The 18,411-nt window shown below is 36.5% G+C and overlaps 2 protein-coding genes across 2 annotated transcripts in view; one reads left to right on the top strand and one right to left on the bottom strand.

The window, feature by feature from the left end:
• LOC122811307 (aldo-keto reductase family 1 member B1-like) overlaps window positions 1-18,411 on the top strand; it is a 356,222-nt gene that overhangs the window by 25,665 nt on the left and 312,146 nt on the right. The window lies entirely within an intron of this gene.
• The window catches only part of LOC122811308 (aldo-keto reductase family 1 member B1-like), a 201,822-nt gene that overhangs the window by 162,223 nt on the left and 21,188 nt on the right, over window positions 1-18,411 (bottom strand). The window contains exons 2-4 of the mRNA XM_044083069.1: window positions 17,810-17,977; window positions 7,102-7,218; window positions 1,591-1,653 (exon numbers count right to left, since the gene is read on the bottom strand). Of these exons, the coding sequence (XP_043939004.1) occupies window positions 1,591-1,653; window positions 7,102-7,218; window positions 17,810-17,977 (348 nt within the window). The remainder of the gene's footprint in view (window positions 1-1,590; window positions 1,654-7,101; window positions 7,219-17,809; window positions 17,978-18,411) is intronic.

Here is an 18,411-nt window from a genome sequence, read left to right as displayed (position 1 = left end):
TACCCCAATTAATGATCACTAATAATGCCTATTTAACTCCAGTAAAAATGAAGAATTTTAATGCAAAAGTCTCCTCTAACTGCCCACATTGCCAGTTCCAGAAAACAGATATGATTCATACCTTCTGGAGCTGTAAATGTACATATAAACTCTGGTGGTCACTGAGAGTTACACTTGAGAAGATGGGATATGAAAAATCCACACTCTCATGGGAATTCGCACTTTTACATATTACCTCTCAAAACCTCCCAAAACTAAAATTGCATATTTTGATTACCCTCTTCTCGTTGTTAAAACTATACATATCTTAGAATTGGTTAGATAGGCGTCAGTGCTCATGGACAAGCAATCAAGTACATATTAACACATACGTTGATAACCAACAACCCTAACAAACATTTATATTTTCTCCAATATTAGATTGCCCACGTTGATGTTATCTTTACTTAAACTAGGCAGAGATCAGTATTTTATTGCATTTTAGTTGTCAGGGCAAATTTTGTTGCTTTAATGACATTTTGTGTGATTTGAATCTCATATGATAATAGAGTAGGTCAAATAAGTACATATTTGTGTTCACTCTATAATAATAATACATATTGTACATCATGTATATAAATTATCTTATTTTGTCTTTGGTTTGTTTTCGATACTTCCTGTTTTACATCATAGTGTGTATGAATGGGAAATACCTTTATTACCATCATATCACCTGTTGAAGGTTTTATGCAATGTCATGTTCTAAAAGGAAATAAATGAAAAAAAAAATAAACACATCAGAAGTGGATTAGAAAATGTAGAACACGTGATGATGCCATGACTTCTATGAATATTCATAATGCATTGCTTCAACATTTGAAGATTTTACTTTAGTATAAACTGTACGCCACAGAAGAAATGCAAACTGAAGGCACTCAGAATTGCTAATTACCATGCTTTTTTGTGTTTCTCTTTTCATATAACAGTGGTACTGTCCACTGTCTCCACAAAGTTAAAAATAGTGATTGTTCTGAAACAGCAGAGAAGGTTTTAAGGTTTAATAATATAGCCAGTATATGGATTTAGATACTTTTAGATGGTTCCATCTGTGAGCAGTGTACCCATCTGAAGTTGCCATTTTTTATTTTAACAGGTTTTTTTTTATCTGCATGTCTTATGCTGTCCTTGGTCTATATTATGTCACTTTGTCACATTACTATTATATTACATTATGAGAACATCGGTGCCAGCTTTTATGACAGGGACTATTGCGGACCACAGCCTTAGTGGAAGCGTTTATGAATCTTTGGTGAAACTCTGTAAGTAGGACCCAGTAAGGCATGTCAGGAATGCTCATGCCTCTCTGAGGTATATGTATGCATGATATTATATATATGCACACACACACACACACACACACACACATATGCATATATATATATATATATATATATATATATATATATATATATATATATATATATATATATATATATATATGAACACAAACAGCGTAGAGCAACACAGCAGAAGGTTGCAGTTTTCTACAGTTTTAGAAAAGATGTCATGAAGTTACTCTGCATCAGGAAATATATAAAAAAACAATCATACCTTCCATGTGGTCACATAATCAACATCTGAGTACTCAGGCTGTGTAGCTAAGCTCTCAGTCTTCTGAAAAAGAAAATTATGATGTCAACATATATTTTATTGCTCTAGAAATAAGTGTCAGTTTGGCATTCAATTGTCTGTATATAAAAAGAAGATAAACATCACAATGCTAATACCATGGAGTGAATGTGGCTTGCCACATGGGTGACAGTAGGATCACTAAATGTTTACCCAGTGGAGCTCAAGCCTAGTGAGCCCATGTTGTCATGTGCAAGTTGTACAATAAGCAGAGGGGAATTCAGTATGCAAAGGCAATTAGGAGGCAGCATAAAGCACAAGTCAGATGACCTGCCTTGGGGAGGAGGCATGTTCATTACAACCTAACACTTGGTGCAGAGTTTGTGATCTAACTGAGGAATCCGGTAGAGGAATGAATGGACCATAGGTATTTTGCCTCACTCAGGTACTCCAGTTGCTAGCAAGATTACAAGCAAACTGCCAGAATCAATAACTATAAAACCTTGTCAATAATATGACCGTTAAAAAATAAAAAAGACATAATTATTGGTATTTATATTCCATCAAACTTGCAAACACAATATTAAAAGAAGCATTACACTGCATAAGTAGTGACAACAGCCTTCAAAGTATAATAGTAGGTGACAGCAATGCCAAGTGAAACAAAAGTCAAGAACAAAGTTACCTATACAAGCTATAAATGTACTCACTTTGGCACAACTCATAAGGGATGCGGCAAGGCTGAATAAACTAACACAAAAATAATCACCACCGAGCCACTTGAAGGTAATAAAATAAATCATAAGACTGTGAATTGTTTATTTTCCATGTCTCTTAAAACTTTCAAAATGGGAACCATTTGCAACACTACCTGCCATAAAAAAGCATTGCATTACATTAAAAAGGTAACTGTTATAGATTATGTAATGTGGATGTGAAACTCTTTGCAAGAATTATAAAAGTAAGATTAGAAAAGGTGTCACCAGGAATAATAGAAGCAGAAGAATATGTAGGCCTTGTAAAAGGGGCATGCTCAACATATCTTCAATGTGTTCTTGTGTTCTTAAACTTTTTTGAGCCGAGCTTAAAGGGAAGGCAAAGGGAAGTCAGGAATAGTGCTGATGGATATACAAAAAGCTTTTGTCTGTGTGTGCTGGAAATGTATACACATGGTAACAGAACAGGTAATCAGGAGTGGGAGAGGGACTCTGGCAGTAGCTGCCCTGTACAGGACCCTTGGATGAAATTATTTATAAATGGAGGCTTGTTATATAAAATTGAAATGGGGAGACGTACCCAAAAGGGATTCCCCTCTATCACCAGGATTAACCCTAGTGGTAACTGAATGCTTGGTACAGTGAATTAGATATATGGGAAAACATGAAGGTAAGGGTAATACAATAATTATCTTCTTGTTTGTAGATTATTGCGTGTTAACTTTAGGGAATTCATTAAAAAAAAAAAGTCCCACAGATTTTGCAAATTTCCGGAGCATTTGGGTATAAAGCAGGATTAGAATATCATCCAGAAAAGTCAGTAATAATAAGTACAGAGAATAAGGAGAGAGGTACCTGGTCTTGAAAATTTTCCAAGCAGCAAAGCAGGTCAGGAGATGCAACTGAGGGAGAACTGATTGGGTGAAGAAGTATAACACTGGATAAATGGGTAGGAAACTTTTATACTTTAGGAGGAAGAATTAGTCTGGTGCATGATTTTGTCACATGTCATTTTTATGGGAAGACATAACCAAATAAAACCCCCAAGAGAAATGGGGAAATTCATCAGAAATGTGACAGGTTTAATTGGAGAGAGAAAAGAGAGCAAATGGCAAGGATAGATTTCAAGTGGATAGAAAGTTAGGAGGATGGAGATCAACAGAGTTGAAAATGTATTCCGCAGTGATAAATGTAGCTCGAAAATTAAGGGGATGAGAACTAAAAAGAAAAGAATGGACTTGGTGGAAAGATGGGTATAAAAAGAAATATACAAGCATCTGTCAAGGAATTGAACAAGGGACAGACAGGACATTGAAACGTTTTGTTAGAATAATACCTTTGAAAGTATATGGATGGAAAGATGACTTGGTATATTCTGGGAAGAGAAGCCAGAGGAACTAGAAAGGAAAATAAATGGAGTGGGAAAGAGAGATGTTACTGTAAAAGATTTGAAAGGAGAAGTAGGTGGATGCTAGGCCTCGTTTGAACCAAGTCAGTAAAGATACAGAGTGGGAGAAGTGCATTGGTTATTTCTTGGGGTTCCTTGTGAAAATTCATGGAGAAGATGCAGACAGGATTGGAAATGGAGGATTAAAGATGAAAGGTGCAGACGTATAAAGGAAGAAACCCAAGTCTTATGAGACTGAGAAAAGACAGGATAGGGCTATGCAAGAGTTTGGGAGAAAGAAGAGCCCATAATGCAGTGAAGAGGCTGGGGAAAGTGTGGATTCAAGGATATAATGATTGGGAAGAAGATGATCTTGCATTGAACTGGCACCTCACCTAAGTGCCATGTTTAATCATAGCCTCACCTCAAGCTTCGTGCCCATTGAGTTGGGCACAGTTATAGTTATCCCACACCACAAGGGGAGATCCACCATGGATCTCAGGAACTACGGCCCCATTAGCCTGATGAGCCTGATCTGCAAGGCCCTGGAATGTATTATTATGGAACTTATAAACAAAGACATTGGCAACCTTCAAGCACTGGACCCCACCCAGTTTGGGTTTGTGAAGAGCCGATCTTGTCTCCTGAACCTGATTGACTTCTTTGAATCAGTCTCCAGAGCTGTGGATGAGGGTAAGGTGGTTCACACAGCCTATCTGGACCTTGCCAAGGCCTTTGACACCATCCTCCACTTTGGAATCATAGATAGACTTACTAAGCTGGGCATTAATCCCTACATCACTCAATGGGTTGCCAACTGGCTTAATGACAGAACCCACACTGTAAAAGTAGCCAACTCCAAATCCAGCTCTAGACAAGTGACAAGTGGAGTACCTCAGGTTTCAGTCCTGGGACTGCTCTTGTTTGGCATATACTTCGCTGACGTACAGGCCAGCACTAAGGGACTCTGACTAACAAAATTCGCAGATGACTGCAAACTGTGAGCCATTATTGAGTCACCAAATGATGTGGATACTCTATAAAAGGGCCTTACAGAAACAGATGCTCGGTGCCAAAGCCATGGGTTGAAGCTCAATACCAAGAAATGTATACTTATCCCCTTTGGGAAAAAACATGTACATGTGAATTACCACATAGGTGGCAATACACTAAACACCAAAAGTGTGATAAGAGACTTAGGGACACAGGTGGACAGTGATCTCACCTTCGATAACCACATCGCCACAACAGTCAGGAAATCCTTCTATGTGGCACACCTCATCACTAAGGGCCTTTCATCCAGAAAAAAGGAAGTCATTGTCCCACTGTACTCATCCCTCATTAGACCCATTATGGAATACAATGCCCCATTTGGTATGTACCTCTCAAGACATCTGCAACAACTGGAAAGGCCGCAGAAATACATCACTAAAAGAATCACAGGCTTAAAGCAGATGCCCTATGCTGACCACCTTAAAAAACTCCAGCTATACTTTGTTGCATATAGTCTACTCAGAGGCAATCTCTGCTTAACATACAAGGCCATGTCAAACCCAGAGCTGTTGGACATGCTACACTTAAAGAAATCCCAATCCCTAAGAGCTACATGCTCCAGGGATCTAAACCTTGTCATCATAATAAACAAAACATGCTGGAGAGATAGGTTCCTGACCCAGAGACTCCCCCAACTCTGGGTCAGACTGCCCATACATGTCAAGCAGAGCGTCACTTTGGCCCTCTTCAAAAGGAACCTTGATGATTGGATGGGAGAAAGGTAATTCACCCTGGGGATCATGTCAGTCACCCTGATAGACAGGGGTCCAGGGAAGTAAATAGTGTGTGAAGAAATACCCAGGGAATTGTTATGGCTAGGCTTGTATAGGCCCTAGGGCCAATAGCCTAGTACCAACCTATGAACCTATAATCTCTTGGAAGAAGTGTTGGGCATGATGAGATTTTGGGATAGGGTGGGCCTATTTGAGATGCTCATGCCAGATTGGTGTACAGATGGTACAAAACTCCAGAAAGCGCTCATAAAGATAGGTGAGCTCAGACCTCATGCTGCCAGTAAGTGAGATGTGGCAAATTTATTTATCATTTGTTAACCGGGAAAGTCCAACTAGGACAGAGCCTATTCTCAGCAGAGGCCTGGGGACAAACGCTTGAGATGCATGTCTTTGGAATGTGGGAGGAAACCGGAGTATCCAGACAAAACCCACAAGAATGCAGGAAAAACATGCAGACTCTACACAGAAGGTACCCAAGCCAAGAATCGAACCAGAAAATCTCTTGCTGTGAGGCAACAAAGTTAACCACTGCATGAATGTGCTGCCCAATTTTGTAAAAGCATTGTGAGTCTTTTGGTAAAAATTAAACATAATAAAGTGGATGGAATCTGCTTTACTTATTTTTGTCTGAGCGGTGCTGATCATTGCTCTTTTTGAATTATTGTGTATCAGCACTAATGTAACCATGGTCGCTGCTTTGTAGCTAATCGGAGTGTCAGCAGCATTTTAGTATTTTGCAGAAAAGTAACAAATAAGACAATAACATAGTATATCAATAATGCAATGTAAAGAATTACATTGCAGAATATTGATAGTATAAAAAGATCTTGGCAGCAGGATATATAATTAGTCAAGAATTATAGCGCTGAAGTCTATCATCATGGATCATTCTATCGTAAGAATAAAGTTTCAACCATAGTGCACTGATATATTGAGGAATATAGTAACATAGCATAGAAAGATCCTAATGCAACTAAATTGTGACGGGTGATAATCATATTAGGGAAGAATCATAGAATACCAGCAGTACACATAGCAGTAGTATATTGTTTGAATTGTTATGCATCAGCAGTTGAGAAAATAGTGCAATATAGTATCATAATTTACTAGCAATGTATCAACAAAGTAGGCAAAGGTAAAACATCACAGTGCAATAACAGTTTATCAAGGTGTGCACTATCATGGTTTGTCAACAGGTAACACAGTGCATTACATATCTGTAGTGTAGCAAGAACCATAACATTCCAATAAGGGGTATAATTCTTCCAATAAAGTTTTTTGGAGGTTTTATATGCCAACAATTTCTTCTAATAACCAGTTCTACTGTTGTCTCTTTTTGACATGCAACTATATCTTTTTCATATTAAATAATATAATTTGACACATTAGGCACTGTGTATTGCTGTTATTCTGCTGCTATGCAAAGCAGAAACAGCCATAGTTATCACTTCAGTTCACCACTTAATAATAATTTTTACTTCAGTAATATAATGCTTATACTATGCATGGAATGCATAAAAAGAAGAATGTTAGAAACCCAGATAAATAAAAAAAGTGTCAGCTGTTTGCTGCTATTACAGGATACACAGAGCACTCTGCTTACCTTGAAGCCCATGGGTGAATGCATGAGGTAGAGATCAACGTAATCAAGTTTCAAGCTATCCAGAGATTTCAGCAGACCTGGTTTGACATCTTCTGGTGCATGAAATGTTCCCCATAGCTTGAAAAGAAAATGGATGACAATGATATTGCTGTACAAGCAACATAAATCTTTACACAAAAATGAACTCAGCAATAGCATTTTCTGAATCTAAATACCATGTTGTTTGAATGCAATTCTGTCTGCAATGATAATAGTATTCCCTAATCGTACCCTATTAGGCAGGATCTGTTTGATCATAACCATTTTAACTTTCACAGAACCCTTCCCTACACAACCGCTGTCACTGTGCACTACACTTTCCCTCTGTTTTCTTCATGTTCAGCTGTTTAAGAACATCTATTTTCTGCTCAAAAGTTTACTTCTGTTACCTTCTTTCTCACAATATACAGTGTGCATACACAGTGTGTGTGTCCACATATTGGTAGTCATTTACATATCCGTTCAAGGCACATCTGACTTGTCGCTCGATTTTCTGAATCTTTAGCCAGCAAGAAAGCAGGCCAGGGAGACATCCTAGCCGGTCTCAGTCTTGGAACTAAATGCACCAAGACTGCACAAACATTGAGGTATAACTTTTAAATAGATGTTACTCATTGTTGCCTCCCTTATATTCATTGGATATTATTTCTTTACTGGATGAGATGGAAAGACAAAGAAAGAGAAATGGAAACCAGGAAAACTGATGAGTTCAAATTAGTCAAAAAGGAAATAAAGAAGAAATAAATAGCTTAAACAGTATAAAACTATGATAAACTTAGAAAAGATTAAAATAACTAATTATTCCATAAATGCTAAATCCATGCATAAATTGGCTACTAGAACAAAAATGATTGTTAAATCTAATCAGATCAAAGAATTATACTCCTCTAGTAGTAAAACAAAGGTTACTGAAACAGAAGATATTCTGGATGTTTTCAAGTCTCATTTTAGTAAGATTAATCAACACAAACCAACAACTGATAGACAAGATCTAATTAAAAAAATTATAAAAAATAGACTGTCAGAAGATTAAATAAAATAACTGACAAGCCTATATCAATGCCTGAACTCAAAATTCAAATTAATAAATTAAAATCCAATAAGGCACCTGGAAATTATGGTATAGTACCTGAACTATACAAAATGATAAATAAGGATGCTTTGAGTATTTTATTAGAGGTATTTTCAATAGTTAAAGGACTTACGAAGGCACCGCCATCCTGGAAATGTACCCTAATAGTCCCAGTTTTAAAACTTAACAAAGACTCAACACAATGCTCTTCATATAGACCAATTTCATTATTAAATGTCGATTATAAAATATTCATGGCAATCTATGCATCTAGAAGAAAACTATTTCTTCCAATGTTGATAAACAGTGATCATACTGGGTTTATAATGAGGAACACCTATGATAATATGCAGAGATTACTGTCAATAATTGATTATACTAATAATTCAAAAAAGAACTAACTTTGGTTAGTCTGGATATCAATAGTGCATTTGATTCAGTTAATTGGGAGTACTTACTAATAGTATTGGAGGAATGCAATTTTTCATACAATTTCTAACAATTAATCAAACTTCTCTATGAAAACTCCTTTGCATACATTAAGATACACTCATATACTTCTCAATCATAATTGCTAAAGGTACTAAACAAGGTTGTCCCTTGCCCTCATTGCTTTTTTCTCTAGTCATAGAACCTTTTAAAAGTTATACAAGATCAAACAAAAACATCAAAGTCATACTAATAAATAATGATTTAATCCCCAAAATACAATTATTTGCAGATGACATCCTATTAACTTTGACTGATTGTAATTCTTCTCTTATTGAGTATTCTAAGCAATAGAAATATTACAGAACAAATTTGGTACTCATGTTTAATGACAATAAGACTAAAATGCTACCTGTTAATTATCATATTAACAAAATAGATAAGAAATTACATGCATTCATTATGAAAGATTGTAAAAATCACTTATTTTGAAATAATATTGTCTTTTAATGTTACAGATGTAACAACCCTTAATTATAATAACAATTTTAATTCCATAAAATACATTTTAATAAACAGAATACTTTTTTCAGTATGGAAGAGAGACCCTCCTTAATTAAAATGATTATGCTTCCTAAAATTCTATATATAATGCAATCTTTATCCCTCCTACTCCCAAAAATATAGAATAGAATATTATTTTTTTGTTTCTGAGATATTTATGGTTTCCTAATAAGCCTAGATTGGCTTTAAGCCATCACATTAGAGACTGGACATTCTGTGGTATTGGTCTTCTAGATTTAGAATTATATTACTTATCCTCAATTGTTAAGACAATTCAGGGAGGTATTTCGTGTAAATCCAATAATTTAACAAAATCATATCATACTAAAATAGCTACTAATAAATTTCACTAGTTAGTAATGGACTATTTTTAGAAAACAAAAACAAACCAGTTAACTCTTATTATATTAATATAATAATAACCTCCTTTATAAATTTCATTTTCAGGAACCTTGAATATAAAGCATGGATTTCTTTGTATTTCCAATTGCCTACACCAAGAATAGTATTAATACATTTAATTTAACAACCATGACTGCATTTAAAGACAAAAAACTCATACTGGTATCATTTACTAGACAATGAGAAGTTACAAACTATTGACTATATCATTAATAAGTTTGAGTTAAGCAAAGATATGTCGTTAGAAATTCAAAAATGTTGAAGATTGAATAAGTTTAATCTAATGCAACCAATAGTTATAAATTATTTCCCCACGTTCATTGATTTACTCATTATTCTAATGCACCAGAATATAATTGGAAAGGGCCTTCTATCTAAAATATATAAGGTACTTAAGAAATCAAAAATATGTCACAGAGAAAGCTATTGGGATTATTTTGGACTTGTTAATAATAACTCCCCAAGTGAAGATGATAAAAAAACTAAGACTCCAATCTTCAAAACAAAATACTTCATCACTAAGGTGAAGGATATTCTCTTGGAAGTACTTACACAGATCCTTTATCATGCCACATAAAGCTGAATTGATGTTTAATAAAGACATAGGATGCTGGAGATGTAAACAAAATGTTAAATGTGACTGGCAGCATATGTTTTACAGTTGTATAAAAATAAAACATATTGGGATAATATGAATTCTGTCTTACAGTCTGTTTTTAATGATAAATTTATGCTGACCAAATCTCTTATTTTATTTAATACACCCATTCCCACTTGTGTCACAAAAATAAAACACCCTCTTTTATGGAATATCTTAACATTAGCAAGAAAAGTCCTCACCAAGCACTGGAAGAGTCAGACTACTACTACAGTGAAAGAATTTGTATGCTTGGCAACTGAAGTCTGTCATCTTGAACTTATCAGGATCAGGACAAAAACATCTAGAATCATGTCTTCATATAATATGTGGTTGAAATTCAAAGAACTGCTCGATAAACAGATTTTAAAAATTAACTAATAACTGCATTATTACATCACATTTCTTTTTCTTTTTTATAAGTTTTGTTTTATAGTAGACACTTTCGTAAATTGTTATTTTAGTTGTTTATTATTGTCCTTTTAGATATGTATATTTGCTTTATGATATTTGTATTATCACATATTAATGTTTTCTTGTCGAAATTTTCAATAAAAACAACTAAGAAGAAAAAGAAAATGTGCCGATCACCATGAGGTGGTGATTAGAGGTACAGTGGGATGATTTATGATACACAGCTGTGATGGATCCACACAGTCTACCTTGTTTTTGTTATGCCTCGAGCCACATACCACTGTGTATGTTTATCTACCTCACTATATGCTGCTAATATTGTAACAATACAATATGCTTAAGTGCAGGCCTTGCTCACTGATTACTGGTATAACTGAACTTTTGTTGACCTGTATCAGCCTAAAAGATGTTTACCAGAATATGGGGATTCCAATGAGGAACTATATCACATGTTTGTGAGCTAACTGTTCTTTAAAAAAGGGAGGTAAGGCATGAGATAAGACATTACGAGACTTATTTACAACTTAAGAAATGATCTGTAATTTTCTAAAATATTCCATCAACTCATGATAAGCTTGTGATCTATATGTCATTAGTTAAACCTATTGACCCTATTGTTTGTTCAAGACTATAAAAAGCTCAAAGGATAAAATGGAAATCATCATCCGGATTTGATCACAGTACCAGCCTAAACTGAGCTTAGAGCCATTTTGCCAGTGTTGGCCTTGCCTTGACTGAACAGATAGCTGCAATGGATAGGATTAAAGTCTCCCTATCAGTGGCAAAGATTATTTTGTTTATGCATATGCTTGTAAGTACATGATTTATTAGTTTTTTTCTGTTTATCTAGTAAGTTTTTGTTTAATAAATTGTTAAATTTGAGCCTTGGTGTCTTGTGTCATTTCTAATTCTGTATTAACCTCAGGCTTTAAAGTAACGGACTAGTTCAACAGCACTTTACCTAAAATCAAACAACATGAAAATGGTTTACCTGGGGGAAAAACCCTCTTGTAACCCCTATGTTGGAGAGGGCTATCTGGAGCTCAGTCTCTTTAAAAAAAAAATAAGGTTGCATTATTATGGGAAAAAGCTATTCCCCTGATCTGACAAATTCAGTGAAATATTTTCGCTGAGTAATGTTCTGTGATAGTCTACAAGAATAAAGGGGACATTCACAACTGCTGGGAGTAGAGAGGCATCAAACTACCGTCACACACTATGAAGGTGCTGGAGTAGGTGACTAATAAATGAATAAGCAGAGTAGTAGAGGGTGAGCTGGGAGATAAACATTTCAGTATTACATCAGGCGGCTGGTGAAATGACTCAGTGATTGCATGTTGTTGAGAAGAAGCTAGAGATGAAAAAGAGCCCAACGGGGGGCATTCCTAGACTTGGAGAAAGCATATTACAAGGTCCCATGAAAGATGATTTTGGCAGACCTGTGATAGTACAAATTATTTTACTGTGAGACACTGTTCTAATATTATCTGTATGTTTGCTGCTTTGTAAAGATGTAAATTGTAACATTTTCACTGTACCTTTAGCCAGTTTTGGCCCAGGTCAATAAGGATCATCTGAACAGCCCACTTATCCACATATCAAATTACAAATAAAATAAGTAATTAAAATGGTTCAAAGTCCTGGAAACATTGGTGGAATTAGTGCAGGCTATCTACAAGGACCCAATGACACAAATACAAAGAGTACTCTCACTCATAGAGGGTTACCCAGTGGATCAGGGTTCAGCTCTGAATCCACTACTTTTTATACTGTTGATGAATAACATTAATAAACAGGTTGTAGGGGACAGATCAACAAAGGTGCTATATGCAGATAATGTGACATTGCAAGCGTACTCCGAACAGAGACTTCAGCAAATAAAAGGGGAATGGAATATGAAACTGAAAACACACATGATGAAACTGAGTACAGTCAAGACAGTTGTCATGGTAGCAAATGGGGAAACCAGCAGAAGCTGAAAATTGAGATATAAGAGGGAAACAGCGGAACACGACAATAGCTTCAATTGTTGAGAGCGGTGGTTGAGGAGAAGGGAAGTCTGGATGAAGAGGCCATAGCTAGAATCAGAGGGGCTGCAGCAAACTGGAATAAAGTGTCAAGGATAATGTTTCACAGCACAATGTTAAAGAAGCTGAAAAGTAACGTGTACAAAACAGTACTACTAAATGGTACAGAAACCTAGACAGTGAAGGCAGAGCATCTGAGGAAGCTAGAGGTGATGCAGATAAAGTGTCTGAGATGTGTGGTAGGATGCACGTTGTAGGCAGCTGAAGAAATGATGACATTAGAGCAGAAGCCAAACTAGCTCCAATTACAGAGAAGGTGAAAGAGAACAAATTACGGGTCTATATTAGAAGACCGAATGTTTAGGTGATTGAACACCTAAACATTGATCTTCTAATATCAAACCACACAATGTCGAATGTCCCAGGGAAACGCATCCCTCGGCCACAACACAAAAAACACTACTTTACATCTAAATGAAGTGGGGGGCTTTGCCCCCCATACCCACAATGAAGGGGGCTGTTGCCCCCCACAAACCCCCTAACTAAATATACCAACTCTGAGATTGCTCAACAGTAGGGAAATAGCAAACTCCGGCAAACGGCCAAGGGAAATATTTCCCTGTGTTAAATCGTCCGTTCACCATTTTTTGGTTTCGATATTAGAAGATCGATGTTTAGGTGTTTGATTACCTAAACATTCGGTCTTCTAATATAGACACCACATTACAGTGGCTTTGGTACATGTGCAGGAAAGCAGAAGATGATTTGGTGAGAGATTTTGGAGAGGCTGGAAGAAGGCAAATGGAAATGAGGGCATGTAAGAGAAGACCTAAGAAGTTAGGAGAGTGGCGTTAAATTAAGAGAGATGGTGACAGTTGGCACATGGAAATGAGGGCATGTAAGAGAAGACCTAAGAAGTTAGGAGAGTGGCGTTAAATTAAGAGAGATGGTGACAGTTGGCACAATACCCCAATCCCCAATAATAAAATGATAAAAAGGAGGTTGTAGATGATGATGATGATGATCTGTGAGTTGTGATTCATTCAACTTTGGCTGTATAAAAATGAATGCCATCTAAGGGGATATATTAAGGTATCATCTGGTGGGGACAAAACTGTCTTTTTGTGAAAAGCTGTGGATTCACAGTACAGTCTTTTCTTAGGTCTGGAATGGGGGCTAAGCACAGAGTTGAGGGACAATACTATTTTGGATCAAGCCAATAGAGTGTCAAGTAAATGAAAGAGATGAAATTACAGTAGAATCTTTATCAAACAGGATGTGCAGTAACATTCTGTAAAGGACAAAAATGGCAAACTAGGTGGGTTCATTGATCACTTCATGATCACGCTGCTTTCTCTGTAAAGAATGGATGACTTTTTGGGATTTGTAGTGAATTCTTACTGAAAATTACATCATCATAAAGCAGCAAAAAGACTAGAACAACGAGAAAAGTTCAAAAACAAAAAAAAGAAACTTCCTTACCCTCTCAACATGTCTGTGATCTGACTTCAAACAATGTCTGATTTTATATGTTAAAATATGTTTTCACTGAATTGTACAAAAAAATGGTTTGATGTAATACATATTAGTAAAAGACACATGTCCAGAATTTTTGTTTGATTAACAAAGGATAAATCACTGCTACCATCTTCTGAAGCGTGGAACTGCATGAACCTAGTTTATTCTGTTATGAGTCGCATGGATGAAAAATTCAAATGAGACTAGAAAATACATGATAAACGCATTCTGATATTCACTAAATATAAAAAGGAATCTGAAAGCAAAAGCTTTTAACTGCATTTGTGTCAACTGGTTGACAAAGAGGTAGTGGCCTGCCATCCATGTTGCCCACCTACTTTACTGGTGACAGCAGTTTGGTAATTATACTTACACGGTTTCAGAGAAAGCTGTGATCTTTGGATAAAAAGTGAACAATGGCTGGTGGCAGGTACTCCCTGGGGAGGAATTACAGCATCATTAGATCCTCTAAGACATTGTTTAGAGTGTTCTTTGGGGGGAGGGACTGTAGGAGCTGCAACATCATTGGATGTTCTAAAACATTGTCATGATTGCTGTTGGAGAGGGACTGCAGGAATTGCAGCAACTTTAACTGACATTAGCAGGTGTACAGATTTCTGGGAGAAAGAAATGCATATCTGAGATTAAGAAGGCAGGAAAAAGTTTCTTTTACAGAATGATGTAAGTGCTAATTTGCAGCAGCTCAGTCAGAAGAGATATGTCTAATGGTAGGTAAGGACAGTTTGAGTCTTTCTTTTCATTCCTACTTGGGAGTAATTCACAATAGAAAGGGGGGGTAATCGAAAAAAGCAGGTCTGTGATGGTGGAGTATACAGACTGCAGTAGCTTACAGATTGGTTTTTGAGAGATAAAAGGTAGCAGAAAACAAGGACTAGCTGGCTCTAATAAGTAAAAAAAAATCCAATGTATTGTTACACATCCTGGATATTCCGCAGTCTGCTGAAGTAAAATCCTGCACACAGAATCATAGGATGGTTCTTCTGGCAGGATTACAAACAGAGTCTATTACATAGTCATTCATATTATAAAGTGAAAGGAAGAAGATAATAAAATAGTCGACTAATTTTATATGTTGGTCATATCATTAAAATGTTCATTCACTAAGCTTAGCTCCCAAGTAAAAAATGTGGTTTTCTGCTCAATGACTAAACCAAATAGCTGTCATTTTGATGTTTAATGCTTGCTGTTTTCTATGTTATCCCTGGAAATGGACAAGGCCTTTTGTTTGGCATGTTTAAAAAGCAAAATAGGGCAGGTCATGCTTACTCGACCTGACTTTGTGGATTTTTGGAAAAGGTCCAAAAAAACTTTTTTTTTTTTCTTTTGAAAAGGTCATCAAAGCAATAGATGAAGGCAAAATGATACACACCACTTACCTCAACCAGGCCAAAGCTTTTGATACAATTCCTCACTCAAGCATAGTAGAATGAACTGGGAATAACCCTCATGTCAATTGCTGGATTTCCGACTGGCGCACAGATAGGATGCAGATAATCAAAATAGGGGTAGTTACTCCCACAAAGACACCAGTCAGGTCCCTGAGTTCTGTGCTGGGACCTCTCCTTGACTGCACACTAGGAGCAGTCATTAAATCCCTAAATGACTTAGCCATCCTGCTGGAAGGTTTGTCTCAAATAAATTACTGGTGCAAAAATCATGGAGTGAAACAAAATGGCAAAAAATTTGTTACTGAATTCTTTGGTATGTTATCTACACCTGAGAATTACCACATCGACAATAAGACCCTAACAGTTGACCCGGGTGTTCGGGATTTGGGAACTTATGTGAACAGTGACCAACATGTGCCTGTTGTATGAGAGTCCTTCTGTATCGCACCACTTTTGAATAAAGGGCTTGTGTCTAGATCAAGGGATGTTATTGTCCTCCTTCACTCAGACTGTTTTACGCCAACCATTGAATATTACACTATCTTTGGTATGTATCTGCCCAGATACATGTAATAGTTGGTACACCTACAGAGATACAAGGCCTAAGTCGACTGACTCAAACCCTGTCATTGCAATCGCTATCCTACAGACTGCTAAGAGGTGACTTGTGTCTGGCATACAAGGCATCTTCCTACCCATTACTGATGGATTTATTGCATATCAGCAAGTCAAATGGCATCACAAATACTCAGTCTAAGGATCTAAACCTTTCCTGTAACATCAACAGAATGGTTTGGAGGGAAAGTTATATCTTGCAGAGGATACTGCTGGTATTTAGCATACTCCCCATTCCACATAAAACAAAGTTCGTCCTTGTCCATTTTCAAGCACGAGTTATATCTGTCGATGAAAAACAGAAAATGTATCCCAAGACTGCCCTGTGTTCCACTGTTGGGTAGAGGTAGCTCCTGCATGCTTTATCCCATGCATGGGTCTCTTTAAATCATCTTTGTTATCATCCCAGTTATTCTCATTAAGGGTAATATAATTAATGACCATGGGATGGGTAAGGAAAGTCTATATTCAAATGGGATAAGTTATTTCAAACTCAAAAGGGGAAACTGGCTAGGTTTAAAAAAGGTAAATTGGCTAGTCTTAAAATCACCTGCAAGGGCAGCTAGCCTAGTACTTACCTGTGAACCTATGAACAATAACAAGCATTACGTCTCACAAATTAGCAAGAGGATCATCATGCATACTAGTTTGCCAGCCTAAAGATTGACAGAGGGGGTCACAGTACCATACCTAATAAACTGTATCCCATGTAGAAGCAGTGCTTAATATCTCTGACTTTATTTAGAATGATAGAGCATTATTATATGTGTCTAATAACTGAGACGTTATAGGGTATGGTTTTATATCGCCAATAGCTGACATACTGCACACACCTGAGCTCTGCACCTTGTAATCTAAAGCAGGTCAGTGACTGCAGTTAACAGACATAAAGACTGTGGTAAAGCACTCCATGTTGTCAATGCATCAGTTGGATCACAGCAAACTTGTTTGGTATTAATTCATCAAGAAACAATGTAGATGCCTAAAGCTGAAACTATTTCAGTTTTCATTATGATCATACTGCATGTTATTTGTGGGTACAATGCAAAATTGAGCTATAAGTGAGAGACTGGTGTTTGGAGAGCATTACTTCCCTGACTCAAAGCTCTCAACCTTCCATCTACAGAATGTAGAATGCTACGTCTCATAATGTGGATCAAATGGGAAAAATCTGAAACATTTACTAACAGCTTACTAGCAACTTAAACTGGGAAGCTCACAGAATATCTGTGTGTTACTTTATACTTTGTAAAATGTTCTTTCAATGAATTAATCTGATTCGGTATTATTTATCATGGTTATCAGTTAAAAACAATTCTTAGCACCGAACATGTGACAGACTCTTTCAGTGTGGAACACTGGGGAATGTGGCATTTTTAAGACTCAGAATGAGTAACATTCCTCGTAATAATAATGTACATGCGAGAGGTGTGCCTTGATAAGTACCATTCCATATAATTCGACATTTAACAGCACTGAGAAATACTACAAAAAGTATACAGCGAATAACTCATCAGCGTTAGTGGTACTCAGTCAAAGCAGGTTAAAAGGAAAGAATGCTGTTATGTAAGGGTGTGCATACCTTGGTAACAACAAACATGTCCTCTCTCTTCACCACTCCTTTCTGAATCCTGGAATTAATCCCTGCTCCAACTTCATCCTCATTCTGGTACATATAGGCACAGTCAATGAGCCGATATCCATTATCTATGGCCACCTCCACAGCTTGCCGAACCTGGCCTGGGCTAGACTACAGCACACAGAAAAGACAAAAATCAAAGAACAGTGCAAGTCAGACTTTAGAAATTCATCTGTCAAACATTACTGCCAAGTCTTGATGACATTCAGAATAACAGTACTGTCATAATTTTGTTTTAAATCCATACAGTATTGATATAATAATCATCTGGTTTAATTAAGACAACATCTTTCTCATGCCATGATCATGTACATTCTTGTGGGGCTGTAGATGGCTCTGTAGTAAATCACAGGATGAAAAAAGATTTTTAACTTTATGACATTAGATCTAAGCCACCACAAAACAGCAGGATTAAACAAAAGGAATTCTTTAGCCATATTAGGAAACTTAGAAGTAACCAATAATTTTGAACTTAACATGTTTCTAATGGTACACCCTTCTCTGACTCCAAGGATATTATTAATACTCTTGCTGATAAGTTATTT

The sequence above is a fragment of the Protopterus annectens genome, chromosome 9.part0 (assembly GCF_019279795.1).
Source record: "Protopterus annectens isolate FY-2018-M chromosome 9.part0, PAN1.0, whole genome shotgun sequence".
In the NCBI taxonomy this organism is placed as follows: Eukaryota; Metazoa; Chordata; order Ceratodontiformes; family Protopteridae; genus Protopterus; species Protopterus annectens.
The sequence above is the reverse complement of the archived record's forward strand: the minus strand, read 5'-3'. Positions and strand labels throughout refer to the sequence as shown.